General features: G+C 49.7%; 1 protein-coding gene across 2 annotated transcripts in view; it reads right to left on the bottom strand.

Moving 5' to 3' along the window:
• The window catches only part of tenm4 (teneurin transmembrane protein 4), a gene marked incomplete at its 5' end in the record, with an annotated part of 153900 nt that overhangs the window by 52412 nt on the left and 73957 nt on the right, over positions 1-27531 (bottom strand). The window contains 8 exons of one of the 2 annotated variants that reach the window (XM_080006451.1): positions 1334-1453; positions 4924-5140; positions 6158-6304; positions 9289-9315; positions 15299-15484; positions 21896-22096; positions 24897-25091; positions 26258-26359. In XM_080006451.1, coding sequence (XP_079862577.1) covers positions 1334-1453; positions 4924-5140; positions 6158-6304; positions 9289-9315; positions 15299-15484; positions 21896-22096; positions 24897-25091; positions 26258-26359 — 1195 coding nt within the window. The remainder of the gene's footprint in view (positions 1-1333; positions 1454-4923; positions 5141-6157; positions 6305-9288; positions 9316-15298; positions 15485-21895; positions 22097-24896; positions 25092-26257; positions 26360-27531) is intronic. The other variant, XM_080006450.1, reaches the window with a different exon arrangement.

Below are 27531 nucleotides of genomic sequence, written 5' to 3'. Positions count from 1 at the left end.
TGTCATCCCTTCTCTCTCTCTCCCCCTCTCTCTCTCTCTCTCTCTCTCTCTCTCGCTCTCTCTCTCTCTCGCTCTCGCTCTCTCTCCCCAAATCCTCCCTCGCTCACCCCCTGGCTTGCATGGGGGTGCCATGGAGACAAGCGAGCGCTCCCTTGCAAAAGAGAGAGCTACAGAAAGAACTCAAAAGCTTTTAGCACACAGGAGCAACACACCAGCACAATCATTTATCGTTCTCAATCTGCAGAAACGCAGCGATGAGGAGCCAGCGGTGTGTGTGTGTGTGTATGTGTGTGTGTGTGTGTATGTGTGTGTGTGTGTGTATGTGTGTGTGTGTGTATGTGTGTGTGTGTGTGTGTGTGTGTGTCTGTGTATGTGTGTGTATGTGACAAATAAAAATCTTGAATCTTGAATCTTGAATCTTGAATCTTGTGTGTGTGTGTCTGTGTGTGTGTGTGCGTGTGTGTGTGTGTGTGTGTGTCTGTGTATGTGTGTGTGTCTGTGTGTGTGTGTGTGTGTGTGTGTGTCTGTGTGTGTGAATTTGTCTGTGTGTGTGTGTCTGTGTATGTGTGTGTGTGTGTGTGTGTCTGTGTGTGTGAATTTGTCTGTGTGTGTGTGTGTGTGTGTGTGTGTGTGTCTGTGTGTGTGTGTGTGTGTGTGTTGGTGTTGGTAAGCTAGTGTGTTTTGCATTGCAGAAGGACAGAAGCTGTTTAAGGAAGGTGGATCAGACTGACAGAGGTAATGCTCTTAAGTCCATCACAACACGGAGAGGGCGCGGCGCCGTCGACACGCCTGTGCTACATTATACTGTGACTAGTGCAGGATTGTCCCCAAAAACCTCCTCTTGTCAAATAAATAACAGCCATCTGCCCTGTGTTCCACAGCCTCCTGCTGCTCTTTCTATCGGCATATTTCGGCGTTCTCCTTTCCCACCTCTGCCGCCGCGGAGCATGCGTGCTCCAGAAGGGCTTTGTTTGATTTCACCGGGAATCGAGCCAAGAACTCCCAACTTGCACCGCGCGGCGGCGAGCGGCGGATCGGTGGCGGTACAGTTTGCGCCGGCAACTCTCGTGCTCGGATGCCAACATGAGATTTTGGCACAGCCTCCACGAATCGAACGCTCACTGCCGCTTTAAAAGGCGCTGTCTGCGTACGAGCACTTATTCCTCATTAGTTCTAAGGTTTTTCCATCTATTTTGGGACGTATTCCTTGATATGAAAGGCAGATATTACATACAAAGAGCAGAGAACCATTGTGCTCAACTTTGTGGTATTACGTGTGTGTGTGTGTGTGTGTGTGTGTGTGTGTGTGTGTGTGTGTGTGTCTGACCCCTACCTTCCATCCTGCCTGGTGATGGTGTAACCGTAGGCCGGCTTGTTGATGAAGCTGATGTTGACCCCCACCAGCGGCGTCCCGTCCGAGGTCACCACCTGTCCACGTATGACGCAGGCGTGGCTGCGTGGGAGACAGAGCCAGAGCGGTGGTGTGAGGGCGGAGAAAGTGGGAGCGACCTGAGCGCTCTGATGGAGAAACACGACACACACCAATGGGGCCTATCTTTTTTTTTTCCACCTCAACATTCAGTCTGGCTGTCAGGGCCTCGGCGGTGAGCCCGGTCTGACTCTGGGACGCTGCTACAGTCTGATCTGATCGCCAGCGCCGCGCCGCCCGGTCGATGGCGGGAGGTGCATCCAAATTCGGGCCCAGATCTTATTGAACCGATGAGTTGAGACCTCGCGTCCCCCCGGGCGAGGTCAGCGCTCTTCATTAGCACTTCCACACCCGCAGTCGGCAATATTTTTCGTCGTAGTTTGCAAAAAAAAAAAAAAAAAAAAAAAAAAGGTCCCCAAACAAATGCCTCACTGCCACTGCTTTATTAGACGGTGGCTATTTTTTTATGCATTTTGGGTCTTAAACATTGCCAGGCGCCCGGAAACAATTAACACTGGTGTGTTAGCGGCTGCCCTCAACACGTCCTTACCAGAGGCAAGATCATTCACCCCGCGCGGTCCTGGTCCCCAGGAACCCAGTTTTATGTTAATTAGGCCGCTCCCCTTCAGAGGACCTTGGCCGTCCACCGCTGCTCCGTAAACACGCGGGCAGATAGCGCTCACCTCCGCCGCCTGCGCCCCGGAGATCCGTTCGGCCGCATTTACATAGAATTAGCGGCAAAGTTAACCCAGCGCCCGGCTGCCCCGAGATTAATCATTCACGTTGAAGGTTTATTTTAGAAGGCCGTGTTTGAACAGGACAACCGTCCGCATTTCTTAAAGATGGAGTCAGGGGAGCGTGACTATCGCCGCCCTGCTCCTGCCAACCGTGCGGGGAGATGATTCCTAGATGCCCGGACAAATGATTTCAATATTGACGTCAAATAGCGGCCGAGGGACGGATCGAGATGAGGGAGCGTGACGCTGTTGCTCCGGCATCTCCGCCCGTCAGTCGGAGGGTTTTTTTCTTTTTTTATTCTTTGAACGGCTTCTGAAAAATTCATCAAGTCGGAAGGGGACTTAGAAACCTCCGTTTTATTTGCCGTCGGGTCAGAGCGGGCGCGGCATCCAGTAAGAAACGATCACTGTTTCGCCTCGGATGAAACATCCAGCTCCAAGCTTGTGGTTTTTTCGGCGCTTACCCAGCTGTATTAGCCGTCAGTAAACAAGGCAAATGAATGGCACCAAAACAGCAGAAACATCATTACCCACGCAAATGACTTGATTACAGGGTAGAATGGATTGCAAATATAAGCTTGTACACCCCCCCGTTCCCTAATATGACGAAGGAGAGGAGCAGAGCAGGAAGCATCAACATAAATCTGAAACTATCCTAATATATAATTTTGCTAAAAGGCAGAGCGTACACTGAGAAGGAGCAAACAAACTACTTGACCAGCGAGGAGGTTTTTCCCCCCTTTGCCACTAATGCTCCGACGCCATTAACAGACAGCGAGTAATGAAAGGATGGAAGCACAAGCCTGTAAATGGCTCCTGCTTCACTGTTCTGAGCCGACCATCAATCCTCGCCCAAATGGCTCCGCGGACAAAGCCCCTGTTTACTATTCCAGGCGGCTCCCGCGCGGCTCCGGGCTCCGGCGGTTTGCGCGTGCCACGCGTCCCGGGCGAAAGGGAGGCGGGCTTATCCGCGCGGCGGCGGACGCGTCACTCCGTCGCACCTCCGCAGCGCTTTGCGGTGGGAGACATCGGCAGCAGCGGTCTGACATGTCTACCAGCACGGGGAAGCGGTCGGAGGATCAATAACGGCCTGATCGGGTGACCAGGGCCCGGCGTATCGGGAGGATGGGGCTGGGATCTGGCCGCCGGGGCCCGTCCAGATACCCCCCACCAAAACCACCCCCCCATCATAACCGCTCATATCTGTCCGTGGGTGAGGAATGAATACCGGCCATGAATAATAGATTACCACTGATATTTTTAGGTGTGCCTGGGCCTCCGATCCTGCAACTCATCTCTGGGTTCTGGATCTTTACTTATTTATGGCTGCATTTTCTTGGGAGGGGGAAGGAGTATCACTCAGCTCTCTCTCCTCCTCCTCCTCCTCCTCCTCCTCCTCCTCCTCCTCCCTCTCTCCTCTGTCCAGCTAAGAACTTTGAAATGGTGAGTGGCTCTTGAATGCCAGAAAAATGTCAACGAAAGAAAATGTCACATATTTTGTTACAAGTGTTTTCCTCGAGTGGGATGACACCAAAAAGGCTTTAACTCGGCGGTGGAGGGCAAGCTGGCGTTCTGCATACAACACCCTGACATTTTCCAGTGGCAAACCGAGGAACTCGCATCGCCTGTCGAAGACGCTGAAGGGACATTACACATATAATAAATGTTATTTATGAGGAATGAAAGGCATGGAGACGGCGTGTGGTGAGGCGCAGAAAGGGAAGTGAGTTCACGCGGGCATGTGAATACTAAATGACATGTGCAAGTGCAGAACAGAACATCAATAACATGTATGTGATCACAGGTCACACGAAGCCCTTGGACCAAAAAAAAAAAAAAGCTTTTAATTAAAACATTTTTAATCTGATTTTCAAACTCCTAATTTGCCTTCTTTTCCCGGCAATATGTTTCTCATTTAATGAGAAACATAACGCCGGGAAAAGAAAGAAGAAAGACCATTTTTTTTTTGTCAAAAGGAACAACAAAATCAATCAAAATAACTATCTTTGTCACCCCCTTTTCAAACTGTTGTGTTTGTTTCAAGGGACAATAATAGGCAGAGATCTGAGGGATTCATAAGCAACTAGGATGCAAATCAGGTGACACAGACTCGCGAGCGATTAAAGATGAAAAGAGGAGCAGACGCGGGAAGAAAAAAGGAAAACAGAGGCGGCTGAGTCATGTGGGACCCGGTGACAGTCTTTGCGTCTCGTATGAGAGCGGCTCGGATTCCGCGGCCGGGGCGTCGTCAGCCCAGCCGCTGGGAGCGGGGCCTCAGATGGATTTCAGTCAACGCAATCACAATACATGAATACGAGACGCCGCCCGTGCCAAGCCATGCTCCTCTCCGTTCGCCACATCCCGTGTTGTCCATCATAGTGTACAGCCCTCTGCTCTAACTCCCTGTGTGCAAGGGCCTCGGGCTGAATTTTCACATGGATTTTTTTTACATCCTGTGCGGTTAAAAAACCAAGGAGGAGTGGCCGGAATACATAATAATACATAATACATACATATTTGCAACCTGGTCATCAAATTCAAGCGGTGCTGCAGCCAAAAAAAAAGAAAAAAAAGAAAAGCCATGTTTGCAATAATGCAAATTGGCTTTGGATCACTGTCACTTAAGGCCGATAGAAATAACGGGAACCTCTGTACTGTGTGAGCAAACCCAAACCCATTATGCAAAAAATGATCAATTACCAATTCAGGGACCGTGCGATGCCCTGCTATGAAACCGCAGATTGACAGGCCGCTCACCTGCCATCGAAGGGGTTGGCTCCGGGGACGATGTGTGTGCTGCCGCGCCCCACCAGGAAGCGCACGCGCTCGTAGAAGGACTGCAGGTTGCTCTGCGCGGTGGACATCTGCGTCTCCTGGATGATGTCCAGGGGGTCCGGGGAGCCCACGCACAGGGAGGTGGTGTGACAGGTCGCCTGCAGGCAGCAGTCCGGGTCCATGCAGTCCACCAGGCCGTCTGCCAAGGTCAAAGGTGTCAGGCAATGACAAACCGAGCGGCTACGTTTTCGGCAGAGAGGAGTTATCCTGCTTTATTGTCCTTGTCATGACTTCATCTGCTCTTTCCTGCAGTTTGCGTCAAGTCTCCTCCATCTTCCTCAGTTACAGCAGAACCTTCCGCCGACCCCAGAATTGCGCACTGTTTCCTTGCGTGGCAGTTGGCTGTGTTCATTCAAGCTCCTGGGCTTTGCACTTCACTTTAGCTGAAGTGGGTCATTGTACTCTCTCTAGCCTTTGCTTTCAGGGGCTGGTCTGGCCAGATGGGAACTAAAAATAAACCTGCCTGTCAGAAGTCAGTCAAATCCCTGCGAGCGCCCCATTTTCTGCAATTGTAGTTTTGTGGCCCTAGAACAGCTACAGGGAGACACGGTGAGTTAACGGTGAGCGCTGCTGCATCCGGCGCCTGCCTCCATTCCTGACACGGGCTCTGTGAGAATTACTTTAAAATGACATTTTGTTGATTATTTGAAATTGATCTGTTTGTTTTCGCAGGCGTCAATGAGTGACATTGATTAATGACGGTTTATCAGTTTATTTAACTGGCCGCGAATGAGGCCTGAAAGGGAGAAAGCAACACCTCCACTTGGCCTTCAGGAGCGTAGGCCCTCTGGGTGAATCTGTGCGAGTGTGCCTGGACCAGCCCGGGGGCAGTTAGAGGGCCCAGCGGGGGGCTGACTCACTGGGCCAACACATACTAGGGGCCTGGGGCCAGCCGCTCTGCTCTCTAATAACGCCTGCTGTGCAGGAGCCACATGCTGGACGCTATTCCTTCCATTCCAACCTGGCCAGGGAGTGCAGCGGTGCTCTAACCAAGCCTGACAAGCAACAGACAGGCAGAATCCTACGCCTCCCGTCGTTGGGGGCGGGGGTTGTCCATTTGCATTTGAGAAGTCTAATCGTGTTTGCCCCAAAACCCCCCCATCAATGCTCGGAACAATGTGAGGACGCTTTGTTGTTTGCTTATGTGAGAGTTTACCTCCATCGTTGTCCTTGACATCACCGCAGGCTGTTTCCATGGAAGTCTCGCAGCCGCCGCCCCTCCAGCCCAGCTGGCACACGCAGTACCAGCCGCTGTTACCCAGGGTGCACCTGCCATTCCCATTGCAGAGCCCGGGACAGCCTTCTGCGCAGACAAAGGGACAAGTTCACAGAGGGAGACACAGGTTGGTGTAGAATATCAACTAGTGCCTCTTTGAATAGCTGTAAGGCCGCGGTCACACCAGAAATTGGCAGTGCGAGATTTCTTCCTTCACCAAGGTTCTGCGCTTTACTTCAGGGCTTGATGATTAGAATGATATGATTTGAATTCAATGTGAAATATCACTGTCACAGATGCAGGTGTGACCGAGCCCAACACAGATAGACACAATATATTGTTAGTGGAGAAGAAAAGCGATGGAAGCCGGGCCGTTGATGACGGAGGCGGGATGATTATACTTTCTCCTCCTTGCAGACCAAAGGCATTTAAAGATTTGAAACGGGCGAGGTCGGCCACAGTGGCCCTCAGGTAAACCTGATTAATTTGATGCACCTTTTGTGAGGATCTCATATCCCTTTGCAGTAAAATCAGATAAGAGGGATCTTCTAAATCAATATTCACTCATTACTACAGTAGATTGCCTTGCTTTATCATTGTGACCAAAGCCGAGGTAATGAGAGCCTATACTCCCAGAGCCAATGGGCCTGCATTCCTGTACATAATTGGATCAGTTTTCATGCAATTGAAAATGTGACCGGAGAATTAATGTTATTGCCAGTGACACCATGAATAGCAAAGAAATCATATTTCTCCCTGAATGGCTCCATGTTTTTATTTACTCCTCTATTCTTTCTGATAAATATTTCTAAAGGCTGCTGACAGCAATCAATACGATTATCCCCGCAGAGAGCCCAATGCAGAATCCAAAGGGGACGTAATGGAGAGTCTGAGCTGGACGGTGTTATGCAGCGAGGCCCCGAAAGCCTTCCCCAAACATGCCAACGCCGGGTGAGATCCTCCCTCTGCCGCTTCTCTGCAGAATGGGACAAATACGGCAGGATTATGTCACCGCCTCAGCGCCGCGCCGGTGCCGTCGCCGTCGCTGTTGCGCGCGCGCACATTCTTCTCTTTCTTAGCCGGCTCCGCATGGCATTTGTCTGGTGCCTTATGAGTCGTATCCCCGACGGGGGGGGGCGCAGCGTCCTGAGACATCAAATGTAAAAGTCTGTCGCGCGTCGTGTTGTTAGCAAGCCGCTCGGATAGAACGGGGTGCCGCGCTGACCCACTTTGTCAAGCGAGAGGCTGTGTGCGGCCGTCTGGCTGCTCCTCACGTCGGAGGGAGCGAGCGGCGGAGAGAGAGAGAGAGAGAGAGAGCGAGAGAGAGAGACAGAGTGAGGGGGATAAAGAGGCGGAGAGGAATCAGAGAGATGCATTAAAGGCAGAAACATCAGCGGAAGAACGATACAGTGGTGCGAGGAGGAGGCGGTAAGATAAGAGGCTAAGGAGAGCGGGAGGTGAAGCGCGCCCTGTGTGTTTTGCGGTTCTTGTGGAAGACGATGGTTATCTGGGAACTTTTCCGAGTGTTGATTCAGTCGCGGGTCTACGTGACGCGCTGATAACGGGCCGGCGGCGCCATCGACGGCGCTCCGCCGGATGGACGAGCGACGCGCCCGGGGGAACAGGTTCGAGAGCAGGAAGCGCTGTCGACTCCTTTGAAAGAAAAGAAAGTGGCCAGAAAAGAGAATTACTACTTACCGCCTTTGTTATTTTTTTCTACTCACATTTGTATCTAATCTACAATCACACCTTGTCGTCGTGATTGATTAACAAACCTGTTGTACGTGCCTACTTTCCTTCATGAATCAATACTCGTCCAGAGCGTACAATTATCACACCTCACGTAGGTTAACGTTAGAAGTGTTTTGATGTCTTGCAGTTACAGCCCCATCACAGCGGATGACGAGCTCGCAGCCTCACAGATGCTGGGAATTAGCATTGGAGCACGCTCCGACGGGACCCCGAGACAGCGCAGGAGAGTTCCATCTCTATCTGCGGCTTGTTTTTCCCTAAAGTGACATTTCTCAAAGGTTAATGTGTTTAGCGACGCCCGCCGCCTCCCGGACACGTTCGGGCGTCCGTCCTCTTATCGAGTGAGCGGACAAACAACTCCGCCCGCACCGACGGCGCCCGGTTCACCGCCGCTCGGTTGCCGCCGCCGCTCTTTCCAGTTGTTAAATCTGGCGTGGGTCCAGCGACATTGGCCGTTCCCTTCTGGGAGCGAGGCCCGGCAGGGGCCTCCGAAAAGGGCAAGGCTCCGGCAGGGCAGGGCTCCGGCAGGGCTCCGAACGCCGGACCGGGAGCGCCGCGTTGACCCCCGCGGCGGGCGGCGTGATGCCAGGTGGTCCGTTTACCAAGCACCACCTGGACCCTGCCGGTGCCACACCAAGCGGAGAATGAACTCTTTTAATTAGAGGGGGATGCGGCCTCAGCACCTATCAGCCCTCGCTCGCAGCGGAACATCATCCATAATGCATGGCTCAGGTTAGAGGACCCCCCGCGGAGACAGCAAGGTCGCCGAGCGCCACGCCCTTTGGGAAGCAGAAGCAAACGTCAGGGTTGGTTCTGGTAAATCTGAGGGCTGTCCCAGCACTTTGCTCCCGTACGTTTCCGGTGCAGAACTGGGTCCAGCAGCTTCATGCTTTGCCGTGATTTATGCCTCCTGCTGTTCCTTCCAAAAAGGCTTTTCCAAGCAGCAGGTTTTGACGAACACTAACTACCAAAGTGATAAAGTTGTTGTTCCCTCATTGTTTTCCAGTTGCTTAATCAAATTCTGCGCGCATTTATAACCTTGAAAAAGCACTTTAAGACATATGAAATAAATCATATATAGCATATTTCAAACTTTTCGAGACTTTGGACGGACCCTGAGTGCGTTTGACGGGGGGGGGTTAGGGTGGGGGTCACTGCGTGGAGACGTGACAAACACAGTCAATGGAGGTGGGCGGCCTCGGGGTTTAGCGTGTGACGATGCTCGGAGCAGCGCGGACGGTGGAGGTGTTTTCCCGATGGAGGCTGATGGAGGCAACATGGCAGGAAGGCAAAAGAGAAGGAAGGAAGGAATGCCGTACCTTTCACTACCTTATCCAGATAGTGAGCTTGGGAGATAAAAGACAGGACATATAAGGGAGGTTCGAACAGCGCCACTCCAAGACAAGGCAGCAAGGCAAGGTGTTAGTCCACACGACCGACGTCCATCAGAAAGAAAAGTCAAAAGGAGGAAAAGAAAGGAAGGCTCGGCACCAGGCATGCAGCGGCAAAGCCACCGGCGTGCGTTACAGGCAACACAGAGGGAGCAGGATGAAGGGGGCGAGAGAGAGAGAGGGAGGGAGGGAGGGAGAGGGGGGGAAGGAGGGAGAGGGAGGGAGACGGAGGGAGAGAGAGACCCTTTCACCCTATAAAGAATATATTTGTTCACAGATTGCTCGCTGATAGAGAAGGAGAAAACCTGGAGGAGGAGCGGGTTTGGTCGTTGGCCTCAGACTGTTTCTGACCCTGTTTGGTATGAGGAACGTGCAGACTCCAAGGTTGTTGAAAGATCTTCTACTCACAGCTTTACTTGGATTGAATTATTTTTGAATTGCCGCTTGTTATCGAATTATTATTACTCTAATTGACGAAATGACAAACATACCGAATTTGTGCCGAAAGAAAAAAAAATGGCTCCGTGCGTTGGGGGTGGGACAGCTCATTTGACGAATAGAGAAAAGATCCAAAACTCGAGGGGAGTGAAAAAATAAAAATAAAAAGCCAGATTTGCTCAGAGAGAACATTTCAAACTGTCCCCATTCATCAAGTACAGGAGCCAGGTGAAACTCGCTGCAGAGTATTTCAAAAGCAACATGATTGATGCTGGAATTAACGGCACGCCCCCCCGCCGCGCACCACACCCACCCATCAAAAAAATATAAAATAAAATAAATAAAAATGCACGGGAGGTCAGGATGTTCGACAGAAAGTGCATTTAATCTCGCGACACCTCCGGCCACGGAGGGGCTCTCAACAATGAATATTGATTGGAATTGACATCTTTGGCTTCTTAATGGATGACAGCCAGGGATATTCTATTCGGGGGGAGAGGGGATTTCAATATGGCACTTATAAAAGGCCCATCAATAATGCAAGGCCGGCGTATAAAACATTCACAAACTGTGAGGCGGTTTGTTTAACTGGCGGGGCACCGGGAGGGATGATCCGGCCCCGCCCCGTTCTGCTCCCGGCGAGAGGAGCGAGGATTCCAACTGGAGTGGGCCCTGCACGTTGACTCCAGAGCAGAGCGGAGGCTGCCATCCTATTCATAACTCCACTCTGGTGCTAAGGCCTTGGGCGGTTAAGGAAATCAGGAGGAGGAGAGGAGGAGGAGAGAGGAGAGAGGAGAGTAGAGAGGAGAGGAGGAGGAGGAGAGAGGGGAGGAGGTGAGGAGAGGAGGTGAGGAGGCGGAGAGAGGAGAGGAGGAGGAGAGAGGACAGAGGGCGAGGAGGCGGAGAGAGGAGAGGATGAGGAGGAGGAGAGAGGAGAGGAGAAGGAGGAGGCGGATAGAGGAGAGGAGGAGGAGAGAGGAGAGAGGAGAGGTGGGGAGGAGGCAGAGGAGAGAGGAGAGGAGGTGGAGGAGGAGAGAGGAGAGTAGAGAGGAGAGGAGGAGGAGGAGGAGAGAGGGGAGGAGGTGAGGAGAGGAGGCGAGGAGGCGGAGAGAGGAGAGGAGGAGGAGAGAGGATAGGGGGGAGGAGGTGAGGAGAGGAGGTGAGGAGGCGGAGAGAGGAGAGGAGGAGGAGAGAGGACAGAGGGCGAGGAGGCGGAGAGAGGAGAGGATGAGGAGGAGGAGAGAGGAGAGGAGAAGGAGGAGGCGGATAGAGGAGAGGAGGAGGAGAGAGGAGAGAGGAGAGGTGGGGAGGAGGCAGAGGAGAGAGGAGAGGAGGTGGAGGAGGAGAGAGGAGAGTAGAGAGGAGAGGAGGAGGAGGAGGAGAGAGGGGAGGAGGTGAGGAGAGGAGGCGAGGAGGCGGAGAGAGGAGAGGAGGAGGAGAGAGGATAGGGGGTGAGGAGGCGGAGAGAGGAGAGGAGAAGGAGGAGGCAGATAGAGGAGAGGAGGAGGAGGAGGAGAGAGGATAGGAGGAGGAGGAGAGGAGGAGAGGAGGAGGAGGAGGAGGAGGAGGAGGAGGAGAGAGGAGAGGAGGAGGAGGAGGAGGAGGAGGAGGAAGAGAGGAGGAGAGGAGGAGAAGGAGGAGGAGAGGAGGAGAGGAGGAAGAGAGGAGGGGGGGAGGAGGAGGAGGAGAGCCACACATGAAAAAAAAAATAAAAGAGGAGGCTTTAGATGTAAAATATGAGCAGAATGTTGCGGCAAAGCAGCGTTCCAGAGCGTCCTCAGAGGTTCCGGGCAGAGGGTTAGTCCACATTATAATCCATCACAGGCCACTAAAGGCCTCCATGTAGATTTAAATACAGCGGTGCCAAACCACATCACTTCATAAAGTCAAAGTAAATCATGGTGCACGCCCGCCATGTGCTAAACACTCTGAAATAGAGGTCAGCTCCTGGAAACTGCTTTGCTTTGTGCACCTTCGCCAGGAGCCTTTACACACGATGACGCGACGCTAATGGAAGTTGTCAGCACCGGCAAAACCGTGCACTACAAATAATGTCCATCTTTACAAGCCATTTCTCCCCGGACCCCGTGTAGAACCCGTAGTTTTAATAAAACAAGAGGAGACACCGACAGTGAGGGGGGAATGGAGGAGGCCGACCATCCCTGGCCGGTCAAGGCAGGCGCTGCAGCCTGGAAGGTTTTTAACGTGAATGTTTGTCTCTTTGATGGAGTCCCTCAGCTCCTGTCAGGACCCCTGCTTAGGTCCCGGGATTCTTGCATTTTTTTCATTTTATGCTTCATGTTGAGGCCGATTAACAGACGGAGCCGAAATGAGAATCTTTCTTCCGAACTTTCATTCCATCCTTCCATTACTGGTCAGCGTGCCGATATTCCACACTGCACACGAGGAAACGCCTTCATCAGAATTTGAGTATCGCATCGGCCACTTTAATTATTTATTACATTAAAAACCAATTGAACTACAATTTTATTTTAAATATATCAATCAGAATTCTATATATACATATATCAGTCTCAGCCCTGTGTGCATATCAAGTGACCCCACGTGGGTCCGCGAGCCCAAGGTTGAGGAGAATGTGAAATAGAATTGAATTTCTCCTCAGATACTGTATCTCTCTGTATATATTCAGATATGTATGTTCAATCACAGTCACATCGTAATTCGTCCTCGCTGTTAGAGACAAACACACACGGCGATAAAAACGCCGGCGTGGCAGAGGGGCCGGGGCCGGGGCGGGGCCCTCCAAACCCCATTCCATTCATTTCCCCAAACTGGAAGTCCATATACGGGCAGTGACGACCTCGTATTTGGTAACGCAGCGCTGAAGGTCTGCGATGTCACCTGGCCGCCGTGCTCGTTTCGGATGCAACGTTTGGGGTTTTGCAGGTTTTTCCAAAAATGCCAAAACTGTGTTTTGAAAGAAAAAAATGGTGCTAAATGAATGAGCTTGTGAAGATGGATATTTCAGAACTTCCACAATTGCACTACTTGGGTTTTACATTTCGTAGTTTTCACATGATAAGATGAATATTAGATGAATGTCATTTTGATGGAACATCCGCTGCAGAAGGTCCGTTGTCCAAAATAATCAATATTAAAAAAAACATCCAATCATTTCCCTCCAGGACACAGAAAGCCGGACCGTAGACGGCAGCTGCAGCGGATGACTGGCTCCGAATAATGTGTTTTACTTATTGTCTGGTCGCACAAAGACACCACAGAAAAAAAAAAAAAACCCACTGGGCTGAAGGAGTGAATCTCAGATGCTGACATTTGGCCAAGGTTTCCCAAACGCAACTTTGGTAAAACTTTCACAGGGAAGCCTCGCTCGGATGACATTTCTGCACCGCACAAAATAATTCCAGAGCTTGACCCGCTCACGGTGACTCCCACGTCAGTGTTAGAAATCAACAGAAAATGCCCCGGGAGCGGAGGAAGGAGGGAGGGAGCGGAGGAGGGAGGGAGGGAGCGGAGGAAGGAGGGAGGGAGCAGAGGAGGGAGGGAGGGAGCAGAGGAGGGAGGGAGCGGAGGAGGGAGGGAGCGGAGGAAGGAGGGAGGGAGCGGAGGAGGGAGGGAGCGGAGGAGGGAGGGAGGGAGCGGAGGAAGGAGGGAGGGAGCGGAGGAGGGAGGGAGGGAGCGGAGGAGGGAGGGAGCGGAGGAGGGAGGGAGCGGAGGAAGGAGGGAGGGAGCGGAGGAGGGAGGGAGCGGAGGAGGGAGGGAGGGAGCGGAGGAAGGAGGGAGCGGAGGAGGGAGGGAGGGAGCGGAGGAGGGAGGGAGCGGAGGAGGGAGGGAGGGAGCGGAGGAGGGAGGGAGCGGAGGAGGGAGGGAGCGGAGGAAGGAGGGAGGGAGCGGAGGAAGGAGGGAGGGAGCAGAGGAGGGAGGGAGCGGAGGAAGGAGTGAGGGAGCGGAGGAGGGAGGGAGGGAGCGGAGGAGGGAGGGAGGGAGCGGAGGAGGGAGGGAGCGGAGGAAGAAGGGAGGGAGCGGAGGAGGGAGGGAGCGGAGGAGGGAGGGAGCGGAGGAGGGAGGGAGGGAGCGGAGGAAGGAGTGAGGGAGCGGAGGAGGGAGGGAGGGAGCGGAGGAGGGAGGGAGGGAGCGAAGGAGGGAGGGAGGGAGGAAGGAAGGAGGGAGTGGAGGAAGGAAGGAGGGAGGGAAGAAGGAAGGAGGGAGCGGAGGAAGGAAGGAGGGAGGGAGGAAGGAAGGATGGAGCGGAGGAAGGAAGGAGGGAGGGAGCGGAGGAGGGAGGGAGGGAGCGGAGGAGGGAGGGAGGAAGGAAGGAGGGAAGGAGTGGAGGAAGAAGGGAGGGAGCGGAGGAGGGAGCGGAGGAAGGAGGGAGGGAGCGAAGGAGGGAGGGAGGGAGGAAGGAAGGAGGGAGCGGAGGAAGGAAGGAGGGAGGGAGGAAGGAAGGAGGGAGCGGAGGAAGGAAGGAGGGAGGGAGGAAGGAAGGATGGAGCGGAGGAAGGAAGGAGGGAGGGAGCGGAGGAGGGAGGGAGGGAGCGGAGGAGGGAGGGAGGAAGGAAGGAGGGAGGGAGTGGAGGAAGGAAGGAGGGAGGAAGGAAGGAGGGAGCGGAGGAAGGAAGGAGGGAGGGAGTGGAGGAAGGAAGGAGGGAGGAAGGAAGGAGGGAGCGGAGGAAGGAGGGAGGGAGGGGATGAGTGGAATGAAAGGACGTCTTCGCACATTCCCACATTAAGATGCATGAAGACGAGCCTCAGATCTGCAGCAAACCTGCTCATGCTTCACCCACTTGCACAAATTCAATTAAGCATGCCCCCCCCCACAAACCCCCACCCCCACACACACACAAATAACACCACCCCCCCTACAAAATAACACCACATAACACATCCAGACAGACACACACACACACACACACACACACACTCTATACTACACACATAAGTGAAAACACAAACACACACACACACACACACATTCAGACACATAGAACCACACTCATACACACAGTGATTCACACACAGACAGCCACACACACACACACACACACACACACACACACACACACACACACAGGCATAAACCTGTGTGATCACACATACACACAGAAAAGCAAGCACACACACACACACACACACACACACACACACACACACACACACACACACACACACACACACACACACACTACACTACACACATAAGTGAAAACACAAACACACACACACACACAGTCAGACACATAGAACCACACTCATACACACACTGATTCACACAGACAGACAGCCACACACACACACACACACACAGACACACACACACACACACACACACACACACACACACACACACACACACACACACACACACACACACACACACACACACGGGGCCACACGCAGCCACACAGCCACATGACCACACATACAGACATAAACCTGTGTGATCACACACAACACACGTACAGACAGAAGTGCAAATCCCACCACCCCCGCCCCCCCGCCCCCCCGCCCCCCGCCCCCCTACCGATGGTGCAGTGCTCTCCGTTCCAGCCGGGGCTGCATTCACACTTCCCGTCCTTGCAGGTCCCGTGCTCGTTGCAGCGTGGGTGACACGCCCTCTGCTCGCACCCGCCGCCCGTCCAGCCCTCGTCGCAGCGGCAGGCGCCCGACACGCAGACGCCGTGGCCGCCACAGTCGGCCGCACAAATCTCTGTGCGAGACAGAGGGGGGGGGGGGGGGGGGGCGGACGAAGGAAGAGGGGGCGGAGGAGGGGAAAAAAAAGGCAACAAGGGTGGAGAAAAGACAAACGCGGGAGTTATTGTGGGAGGAGGCGGCCACGCTCGGCTCGTCTGGACGGCGGCTGACAGGGGATTCCCGCGCCTCGTGGGGAGGGGACACAAAGAAGAGACAGGGATGATGGCTGGACCGTCCTCTTCCTCTCTTTTGTAAAGGGAGGGGACGGAATCCAATTTTGACTTTCACACGTCAGTTTCAATCAAAAACTTTGCGCGGCGTCGGGGTGAGAGGCGTGGCCCGTCTCCCAGAGGTGCAAATAAGAGGCGTAGTATCGCTCGGTGACGACGCATTGTGGGTGTCCCCCCCGATTTGTTTGCTTGTTTGTCCTGTTTTTTTGTTGTTTTTTTACCTTCCCGCATGCTGTGTTGGTGGCCTCTATCTGGAAGGGGTTATTCTTGACAAAAATGGGTGAAAAACAGGCGCAGAACCGCGGGCGCGCCCCCTCCGAAGCGTGCACGCACCGCTTCCCTCCGCCCGGGGGGGAGGAGGCTCGGCAGTCCCAGGTGCAGATCTACTTTCTTTTTTTTTTTCCTTTCCTGTTACCGAGCTGCAGGGACGCTCGGCTGGAGCTTTTGTGCGACGGCTGAAAGACCTCCGTGAGCGGCTGTGGTGGAGAGAGGGACGTTAACCCCCCGAACGGAGAACTCCAGGGAGAGGACGACAGAGTGGGGTGTGGGGGGAGAGAAATTAAGCGCTGACAAATTACTTATGAATCTAATTGAAATGATTACCTCTTTATTATCCAGTCCTTAAAAAAAAAAAAAAAAAAAAAGAGAGCGAGCTTAGCATGGCAGACAGCAAAGAACAATGACCGTGTATTTCCGTCTTATTAACCGAGTCCTTTCAAAGACGACCACGGGGGACCTTAGTGGAGGTAAAGTCTGTTAATGACTCAGTTGCTGGCTTTACAATGCCAATTTCCTCATTGCTGCAAATTGTACTGATTGAGTTACAAGAGGACATTAGCAGCTTAAAAAACATTTTTGCACGCTGTCCCTCAGTAATTATCTGGCGCAATGCCTTGCATTGCTGCCTCACAGCAAGAAGGTCCTGGGTTCAATTCCCGCCTGGTGGCGCTGTTGGCACCAGGCTCCGGAGGGTTATCTCCTGATCAGGGGCTTTTCTGTGTGGGGCTTGCATGTTCTCTCCGTGCTCACATGGGGTTTCCTCCATATAACATAAGAACCCCCACTAAAAACATGCACAACAAACATTGACCAGCGATGGAAGTTGGTCCCCGGGCGCTGCCGGCTTCCCAGCGCTCCTGGCCTCTCCCCTGGAGGAAGGACAAGCCTCGAGGGGAAAAGTGCGGAAGAGACATACATGGCCTGTGTGTGTGTGTTGGCCGTAGCTGACCGTAATGCTTGTGTTGTGTGTGTGATAATAAAAGACGAGCTAAAGCTTGTCCAGTTTACTCTTATAACGCAAGGTTTTGTTAAATTATGTAAATGTGCCTGTTTTGCATGTGACTTGAAGCACATCAGAGGAATCAAAGCGGTTTATTTTGTTCAGAGCCTAACGGTAGAAGTCCACTCAGCGCGTTGGCGCGGTGTACGGGCGCAGCACAGGGCACGTTATCACCGGCTCCACCAGCTTGAAGCCTCCCAGACATGTGGATGTTGTCGTTGTGGGAGTAGGAGTATTGGAAGCAACAGCCATTTAAATATTTTTTTCAAAAACAGTTTGACCACGCTTTTATTAGTTATAGTGTGAAAATTGTACATCAATCTTTGTGATTTCTGCTTATTGTTTCAAAATGACGTTAAAACATGTTGATCTTCTCATCTCACAAAATGTCCTATGATCTCTGCAGACATTTTAAAGTTAAAAAGGGTCTTGCAGTTGTCCAGTTAAAATTTAAGTTTAAGTTCATTGGTGGGTTGTTATCATTTGAATAAGTTCTTCTGATTGGAGGGGTGGTGTCCAGGATGGTGTCTAGGTGTTGGCCCAGTTGTCTAGGGGGCGGGTCCCCGTGGGAGGGTGGAAGGAGAGGAGAGAGGGAAGCGAGACGAGCACTGGGTGTGAGGGGAAGCGCGAGAGAGAGCGTATGAAGAGAAGTTCGCAATAAAAAGAGACACGGCCATCCCGGGTGGGTATTTTCCGACTGGACCCCTCAACAGCGGCGTGGTTTTAGCCTCGCGGCAGGCAATGAGAGCGGCTTCAGCTCTACACGGAGGTTCCGTCTGCGTCCCCTCCACTGTGTCTGTCCGGTGGACCCCGCCACACGCCACCATAGAATTGAAACGTGAGCTACAACTGTATGTGTTGAACTTGGTCAGCGGGATGTGTTTGCACATTGCATTAGTGCAACGTATCACATATACGTTTGCTCTTTGCATTTAAATGAGTCTGGATCAATGGATCAGATGGGACGGCAGCTCCAAGTCTCTGGTGCAGTGTAGGATCATATCAAACACATTTTATTTATTGTTTTATTAATTTTGATTGCCGCGCCGTACGCTGCGCCAACGCCTCGGGTGGACTTTCTTGTACGAATCTTCTTTTTCATGAGTTTCACACACACACACACACACACACACACACACACACACACACACACACACACACACACACACACACACACACACACACACACACACACACACACACACACACACACACACACACACACTGTTTTGATTGTTATACGTCCACAAAGAAAGCTGTTATATCTTGACTCTCTGACAGAAGTCAGCTAATACATCAGTTTATCACTACATGAGAAGCAATTTGTTCAGAGATGATGTGCAGTGTTTTCCTGGAGAAAGCATTAGCACTGTTTACTGTGTCAGTAAAACAGGAAAAAAGAGATAATAAAATGATGGCACACCATTTCAAAGTGGATTGCGGTAATGGAATGCAATCTTCATAACTGTCTTACTTACAGCATAGTAACACAAAGACCAGAATAGCGCCCCCCCTCCCAAAAAAAAAATAAAAATCCACTCCCAATAATGAACATCTTTATTAAATATCTTGCAGATAGGGGACGTCCTGGTGGCTCGCCTGGTAGAGGGCGTACCATTAAGGCCTGGGTCCCCTGGTCCTTTGCTGCATGTCCTCCCCTCTCTCTCTCTCAATGAAGCTACACTGTTCTGTCTAATGAAGCAAAAACATATATATATATATATATATATATATATATATATATATATATATATATATATATATATGCATATATATATATATATATATATATATATATATATACATATATATATATATATATATATATCCTCCAGAAAACAAGACCTGTCTACATAGCTTGCCTTGGTGCCTGGATCATGTTGCTGTCGCAGGAAACATACATTGATGCTGGATTGTAAACAACTATTGACTTAGAAATGCAGCACAAACCTTTATTGTGATAAAAATGCAATTACAGCCCGCGGGGAACCCACCTCCCACCATTTGCACCCAAGGTCTGTGTAAATAAACTTTCCACCGGGTGTGAGAACGGCAAGAAATGTCATAAAAAAGGCCATAAAAACCTCAGGCATTGTTTAATGGCTGGCAACAGGGTTCCTGCCAACTGTGCACACGGATCAGAAAGTGAGTTAGAGATGGAAAAGTTTGTTGGCGGGAATTACCGGCGGTGTATTAAAAGCCTTCCATCTTGTTCCCCCTCCACTCGGGAACTTCCCCCGCTGTAGATCGCGGTGTCGAATTAGAGCGCGGGAAGCGCTACAACGAGCAGGATGAAGTGGGATAAAGGGCCGACTCATCATCATTTACGGAGGTCCTTCTGGGGGAGGGAGGCGCAGACTAACTGCCCGTTTCACTGTAAATCCCCAGGATTACCTAATAGGTCAGCGCGTCGGCTTGGAATAAGAGAAAGACATAGATCCCAGCCGCTGCTTTCATTCCCAAACTATTTTGTGAATACAAATGATGTTGCCCGACGTACGGCGAGGAAGGACTGCGCTGGCAATTCGGAATATTGGGAGTAAACGCTGTGACTTTGATCACATGTATACACTTTTATACAGTATGCGTGGCATTTTAGTTGACGATTAATTGTGCAACTAATAGTTGCGATTAACAATTGAATCATCACGTTTGTTCAATTTATGCCACTATTATAGTACAGTGGCAGTTTGACTTACGAGTGTAATTGGTTCTGTAAGAACGGTCGTGTGTTAAAACAGTCGTAGGGCGAAGCAATTTTTCCCCTATGAATGATGACATCATGAAGGGTGAAAAGAAACAAAACACACAAACACAGTAAATATGAAAAAAATATCCATAAGCCACCAACTACGTGCACACACCAAGTAGGTCGCCCACTGACTGACTGCTGACTGACTGCTGACTGACTGCTGACTGACTGACTGCTGACTGACTGCTGACTGACTGCTGACTGACTGCTGACTGACTGACTGCTGACTGACTGACTGCTGACTGACTGCTGACTGACTGCTGACTGACTGCTGACTGAAGTCGATACAAATTTTGGCGACTATCACTGCTGGAATCTTGGATTACTGGTAAGTAGATGCAGTCGTAAGTCAAGGTACCACTGTATAAGCTTATAATAATAATAATAATAATAATAATAATAATAATAATAATAATAATAATAACTTTGTTTATATAGCACCTTTCAAAACACCGTTTACAAAGTGCTTTGGCAGATGAAATAAAAGCAGACTGCTCGGATCATGAAATTAAAAGGCAAAGGAACATTAATAAACAGGAATTCAATTCATCTATTTAACTGAAAAAGCGGATTAAGAGAGAATAAAAATAAAGAAATACAATATGAAAATAATAAAGAGGGAATATATATAAATACGTAAATAGAAAATATAGTAGATAAGGAAAGGGGGCGACCCTCATACTACAATACTATGATAATACAGGTCCACCTGTTGTAGAGGATCTATTGACACTGGACAGCGGAACAATCAAAACCAAGCGACGAGAACTCCCCCAATCCACGTCCTATCCACCGCGACCTTTCCAACGTTGGCTTAACATTCCGCTCTGATCGATAATTCAGACACATACCTTCAGCCACGTTCCTGAGAAGAGAAACTCCTTTCACACTTTGTTAAACATTATTCTCTCTTGTGTGCAAGCTCGTGAGCCATCTAATCTGGCCTCCGAGAGAACCAAAGAAACGGTTGTCGAGGACCTTTTGACTTCTCGCCGGCTCCCGGTGGACGCCGCTAAATCTTGCAGTTTTGGGAGAAACGTCAAAGGCACTTTGCATAGCATGAGCACACCAACCGGCGGCTGACAACTCTGACATCCTTTTAAATCTCCCGAAAAGAAGGCGGAGACTTCCCCTTTTCCCGGATCACAGGAAAAGCGGCCCACCTCGCCTAAGACTGCAGCTGTTGATGGATACCCAAAATTTCAGGGCACTGAATCAAACGGTCTGCAGCCGTGGGTTCGGTTCCTCGCGTGGAAGGAGGTAACGCCGGATGGAGTCTCTCCTCGTGATGGACCTGCAGCTGGCACCCGGCGGCAGTTAAAAAGACGCAATGCTGGTCCCCCTCTCTGGGTCCCGGGGAGAGCACTGCCCGCGGGCAGGGGGGGAGCCCGTCTTCATCCGCGCTGAGCCTCACCGCCAGCCACGTACGAAAGGCCAGAAGTCCAGAATAAAAGCACTAACTTGCATTAGATCACGCATCTGACGAGATCCCCACCGCGTTCGTTCCCTCTCCCTCCCCCTCCCTCCCCTTTTTCCGCGGCGGCTGCCGAGATTTCGTGACGAAGCCGTTCGGAAAAGGGAAGAGATTTAGAGGAAGATCAGCCGCGATTGCTAGCTGTGCTCCTCCAACTGATCATTGATGTGAATAATTGGGGCTTTTCATGTGAGGCCTTCTCTTTTAACACAATCACGAATGTTTATTGCCGTGAGGGGCCTTGCAATTACCCGACTCATATGGAATCAAGCGGGGAGGGAAATTCTGTGAAACAAAAGGACAAATGGGCTTGGAGATCTGATAGAGAGGTTGTTGTGGAGCATAAAACCCATGATTTGGGATTGTTTTCGACACTCTGCACATGCACATTTTAAAATATGTAATCTGTGGTTTTGGACAGATAAGAGGTGGGATATAAGGGCTCAATCTGCCGATACTGCTGGAACGTAACATTTAGCCGTCTTCGAGGGTTTTCCAAATCCTTACTCAATAAACCCCGAATGTATGTGTAATTGGTGAGGAACAGATAACCCCTTTTATCCACTTACAGAGCAAGTAGCAGCCAAACATGCATACTCTCTGTTCACATACCTAAGAAAACTATTCCTTAAGGTGGAATTTGTCCCAGAGTTCCAGTGGAAACGGCAGCAGAACGTGGATCCAGTTCTTACCTGTGGCGCAGTCGTGCCCGGTCCAGCTGGGATCACAGCTGCAGGTTCCGGTGTCGGCCAGGAAGGCTCCGTGCCCGGAGCACTGGTCCATGCAGGAGGCCCGTGGGCTCTCACACCCGGGGCCCCCCCAGCCCACGAAGCAGTGGCACTCTCCCTGGACACAAACCCCCCGGCCGGAGCACGTGGGGTCCAGGCAGTCCACTAAAAAAAACAAAAGACCCAAAGAGACGCTGTCAGGTAAACAGTGCCCCGCCCTGGACAAAGCCTGGGGCTTAGCAGGACCAAATAGCATGTTTTATCTTATTGTTAATAACTTCTAACTCGTAGAAACAAACGTCGCAAAAGGATTCTGGATATGTCAAACGACACCATTTTATCAAATGACATTTTATCAAATGAATTCAATGACAAATTCCAGTCGTGTGCAAAATCTTGTCTCACAAAAAGAAAAAATATATTTGATAAGTTTAAGCCATAACTCTGTGATTTGTTGACATAAAAACCATTGGAAAAAAAGCTGTCGAAAGTGCCCAAAGGGCAAACCCCCAACACCCTCCTGGTTGCATCCCTCTCCTTTTCTCCCTCATTTACTTCCATAACTATGACAGGTAGAGGCCCCTGCCTGTTCCAGTTTTCCTGGACCTAATTAACTCTGTTTTGTCTATACATGTAGTCATCTGATGATTACGTTTTTCCATGGATATGTTGTTGTTTGTTTCTATGTTTATGTTTTTCCATGTTCATGTTGTTTGTTTCTGTTTCTGTTTTTACATGTACATGTTTTTGTTTGGTTCTATGTTTATTTTTTTCCATGTACACGTTGTTTGTTTCTGTGTTTACGTTTTTCCATGTACATGTTGTTTGGTTCTATGTTTCTGTTTTTCCAGGTACATGTTGTTGTTTGTTTCTTTGTTTAAATCTCTCACCCGTGGTGATTCTTCCTCTCTTGGAGTACTGGTCAGCTGTTTAAAGATGGTGGTGGTTGCGTGTTACAATAAGCTGTGCTCTGCTCGTCCCACAGGTCGTCCACTGGACAGAGTTATTGCAGCAGTTGTTGATGATTAAATAATGAATAAAGGAGTTGTGTTGCAGGTTGAGAAGTTGAAATTGAACTCCACTTGCAGACTAACTCTGTCCTAGATGCAATGGCACAAATACTGTGTGTTGTATGTCCAACATGCTGACAGCACAGGTTAAAAAAAAAAAATATATATATATATATATATATATACCTGTAGAATATATATATATATAAATCTGTCGAAAGTGCAGATCCCGAGGTTGTCAATAGATTTACTAGATGTGACTAGTAAACACCTTACGGTAGCCGTCACCTCTTCTTCAGGTCGCGCCCAGCTGAGTTTGTTTGCCGAACAAAATGGTTCCAGGAAAAAGCGAATGTATCGCAAAACAGCAAAGAATCACATCTCCGGGGGAGGGGGGGGGGGGGCGGCGAACCTACACTCATGAAGACCAGACCAACACATGTGTCTCTACCGCCAGCGGCCGTGGATTTTAGCAACAAGCAAATTCAATAGATGCTTTCACGGCGGGGAAGGTACAGCCCACGGTCCTCCCGGGCGCTTTCCCATCATCTCATAATGAGATTTCCTCCCTCAGACTGCGGACACTTTAACTAGAGCGTGTTTGTCTAAATTGAAAACTGCGCCGGCGTGCTCTTCAAAGCTGTGTCGGCCAAAAGCCACCTTGACACAAGGTAAAAGGAAGGGATGGTGCGATATAGCGCCGGGAGCCTGGAGGCTCCAGCCCGCCGTCCCTCGTAGCGTGGCGCACTTTACGTCTGTTTACAGCCTGTTCCGAGACCGTTCTCACCGGGGAGGTGACACTGTCGGCCTGGCACTTCCTATAACTCGCATCTTTATTAATTGTTTTTTTTTTTTTTTGGGGGGGGGGGTTTCCTCCTTCAGAGAACTCTGCGTTGTTTCAATTTATATGCAAATCTAAAATAAATGCCCCTTTCCATAGGATGTATTATCTCGACAAGCGGTGAACCAACCGCCCGCTGTGCAGGGGTACAGGATCGTTGGGAGAATGTTTTCCCGAAAAAAAACCCAATAAAGACGCCGGGCTTGGACAAGACCCGAGCGGCGCCACGCAGATGGCAAGTGGGCGGCGGGCGGCAGCGGGCCCCGCCGCGGCAGCTCCGGTCACCGCCACATGGACGGAGGGAAACGGCGTTATGGCCAGACAAACAGCATCTCTGGGCTCTTAGCAGATGGTTTGGGCGCGAGGCACAAAGATCAGAGGCTAACTGACAAGAACTTCTCTCCTGGCAATTAATCATCTTGGCTGAAGGTCGCAGGGAAGAAAGGTAAAATAGTGGAAAGGCCGTACCCCCCCCCCCCACCCACCGCCCAACTCCTTCTGGCGGGGGCTGTAGCAGGAATAGAAAGGGGTTCTAGGGATGTCACAAACCCTCATTTATCAAAATCCCAGCGTCCATTTTTCATTTTGAAACGAGAGCCTTCAAAAGATGACAAACACAATGACTCCTTTCAATCTCCACATGTCCAACCGCAGTCCCAGCGGCTAATGTGCCTCTGTTAATGGATTAACATCACACTATGTGCCTGTATTTGGGGGGGATAAGTGGATTGGTCCATTTGATTAATATGATGCTATGGATGGATACAAAATGAAACAGTGAGGAAAATAATAATAGTGTACAAGTGCTGTGAGAGGTAAAAACGCTTTTAGGCCCCAGCCCAAGACGCTCTTCCACGCTGCGTCTTTATTCTTGTGGGGAGCGGTTCAAGGTCAGAGCAGAAGCAAACACACGTCCACAATGACCCTGTTTACAAGCACAGGCATGTTTCTTTTATGAGCTCATGTATACCGAAGAACAACCTTTTTCAGAGTATTTACAGGTTCCAAGCCCAGGTTTGGATGCAGATGCAGACCTGCCCGTGATGAGGAGATGCTGGCTTTTTTTTTGGGGGGGGGGGGGGAGGGGGGTTCACAACAACAACTTGTGCGTCACCTTCTTCGCAGTTCTCGCCCTTGTAGCCGGGGTTGCATATACAGGTTCCCACGATGCAGGTCCCGCGACTGCTGCACGTGACGTCGATGCACTGGTTGGTGGGGACGTCGCACTCGGAGCCCTTCCAGCCGCTGTGGCACATGCAGCGACCCTTCAGGTACTGGCCGTTCCCGCTGCACAGCACCGGGCAGGCGGCTGCGACGGCGGACACAACACATGCCGGTGAATGGGAGGCTCGCAGCGTAAAAGGTGAGTTTAGCACAGGGAGGGAGGGCATGGTGATAATGAATGAGTCGTCATTGGTAATCAGAGGGAAGTTCACATCACAGTGATAGTGACAGTGTTTATCTGGAATATCACAGACATTCAAAACACCACGTTAAGCGATGATGCAAAATTCAATCAAAATCAACACTGAAACTGAGGTAAAACATTTCTTACTTGGCACATACTAGTATTATCTCCAAATAAGAATCGTTATGTAACATAATTCGCTTAATGCTTCCATATCAGACATGACCCAGATTGCACAAAAATGGCATACTGTAAATTCTCACAAATAAATAAACGGTGTGGTGTGACTGCTGAAATGAATGACCAATTTAAATTTAATGAGCTGTGTGAAAAAAAAAAAAAGATGACTGATCATCGCAAGTGTAACAGATGGCTGTGCGTGTGGGAAAAGAGGCCAAACAAACTACTAACAGTGCAACACACTGCCATAAGTTATATAAAAAAACTATTTAGCATTGGCTCGAGTAATGACAGACAAAAACAGAAACAGTAATGGTGAAGGAACTACTTTCTGTGCAGTTCTACATCTAAAAATCAATTGTTCTGTAATACACCCCGTTGCAAAAAATAAATAAATAAATAACTGATTAAGAGACTCGTGGGTCAAAGAGAGAGAGAGAGAGAGAAAAGGAATGAAATTAAAAAACTAAAAAGGGACCATGAAGGGTGCCCTCATTTTATAAAATGGCTAAATGTGCAAGAGGTGCCGTGTGGGAAATATGCACAGCAAACAATAGAAAATCACTTAAGAGGCAGGCAATTATCATCCATAATTACAGCAGAGTGAGTGTGTTGAATGATACATGAAACTAAAAGGTCATATAAATGCAAATAACATTTAATATTGATTGAATAAATAAATGTATTTTGCTGCCGTAGCCAAAGCCTCATTCTGATATAAGTCTGTTATTGTTATTGTGAGCGGTAAGGAGCACGATAAAGACAGGAGGGCAGGAGGGAGAGAGACAGGGAGGGAGGGAGACAGGGAGGGAGGGAGACAGGGAGGGGCGGATGGAAGGAGAGAGGGAGAGAGAGAGGGAGAGGCAGGGATGGAGGGAGGGACTCACCTCTTCCGCAGTCTGCTCCCCTGAACCCCGAGAAGCAGCGGCAGCTTCCAGCCACACAGTCTCCGTTCCCGAAGCAGTTGCTGGGACAGTCGTCGATGGAATCTGGCAGAAAACAAAAACACTTCCTTGGCTGCTGGTTCCACTGTTTACACTGACAGGTGCAGGCTCCTGTCCTGGCAGCACGTTACTAACGTGGAGACTCACACTCTGACAGTTGATCCTTTTTTACTTTCAGAGATGCATTCAGAGGTGGATTATTATTATTATTATTATTATTATTATTATTATTATTATTATGGTTGTTAATAATAATAGCAATAACGATGACAATAATAATGAAAATAACAACAACAATAATAATAAGAATAACAATGACAATAATAATAATAATAATAATAATAATAATAATAATAATAATAATGATAATAATAATAATAATAATAATAACAACAATATAAATAATAATAACAATAATAATAATAATGATAATAATAATAATAATAATAATAATAAAAATAACTATAATAATAATACTACTACTGCTACTACTACTACTACTACTACTAATAATAATAATAATAATAATAAATGTTTTAATTTATATAATGCTTTGATACTTTTCAAAGTTACAAAGCACTTCATACAAAAAAGAGTTAAAAGACAACAGAGTAAAAACAAAATAGTTACATTTTGGGTCCCTTTTCAGGAAGCCACTCGTATAAAATGAATAACAGGGGAATTAAAACAGTCCTTACATACAACAAGAACACCCTGAGACAATGCTGTATGTACTGGTTATAAAAATACTCATAAAGCAAGGATTTCAGGCCGGCATTACACGCAAAACGTTGTCATGCAACTTGCTTGTTTGCAACTGCAATTCAGTTGCAAACAAGCAAGTTGCATTAAAACATTGCATGAAATCCGATAAGTTCTAAGTCTTTGAACGTTTTGCAGCGAGGACAATGCAACAGCCAAACAAAATGCTGATATCAAGTCGAGCCTTCCAGTTGGGAACCACCACGGTGCTGGTACGATGTACCCAGACGCATCTTTTAGGATTTTTCTCTTGAAAAGCTGAAATTATCATCGTCCATTTCGTCACACACACACACACACACACACACACACAATAAAACACAACAACAATAAAGTTGCATGGATCTCATGCAACTTGCAACGCACCAACACAACAAGCTGCACCGTACACGGCACACGGCGCTGAGAGGGAGCAGCGTAGGAAATGGAGACTCGGACCGAGTGGAGTTGTTCGT

This window comes from Zeus faber (genome assembly GCF_960531495.2).
Source record: "Zeus faber genome assembly, chromosome: 9".
Taxonomy (NCBI): Eukaryota; Metazoa; Chordata; class Actinopteri; order Zeiformes; family Zeidae; genus Zeus; species Zeus faber.
The sequence above is the reverse complement of the archived record's forward strand: the minus strand, read 5'-3'. Positions and strand labels throughout refer to the sequence as shown.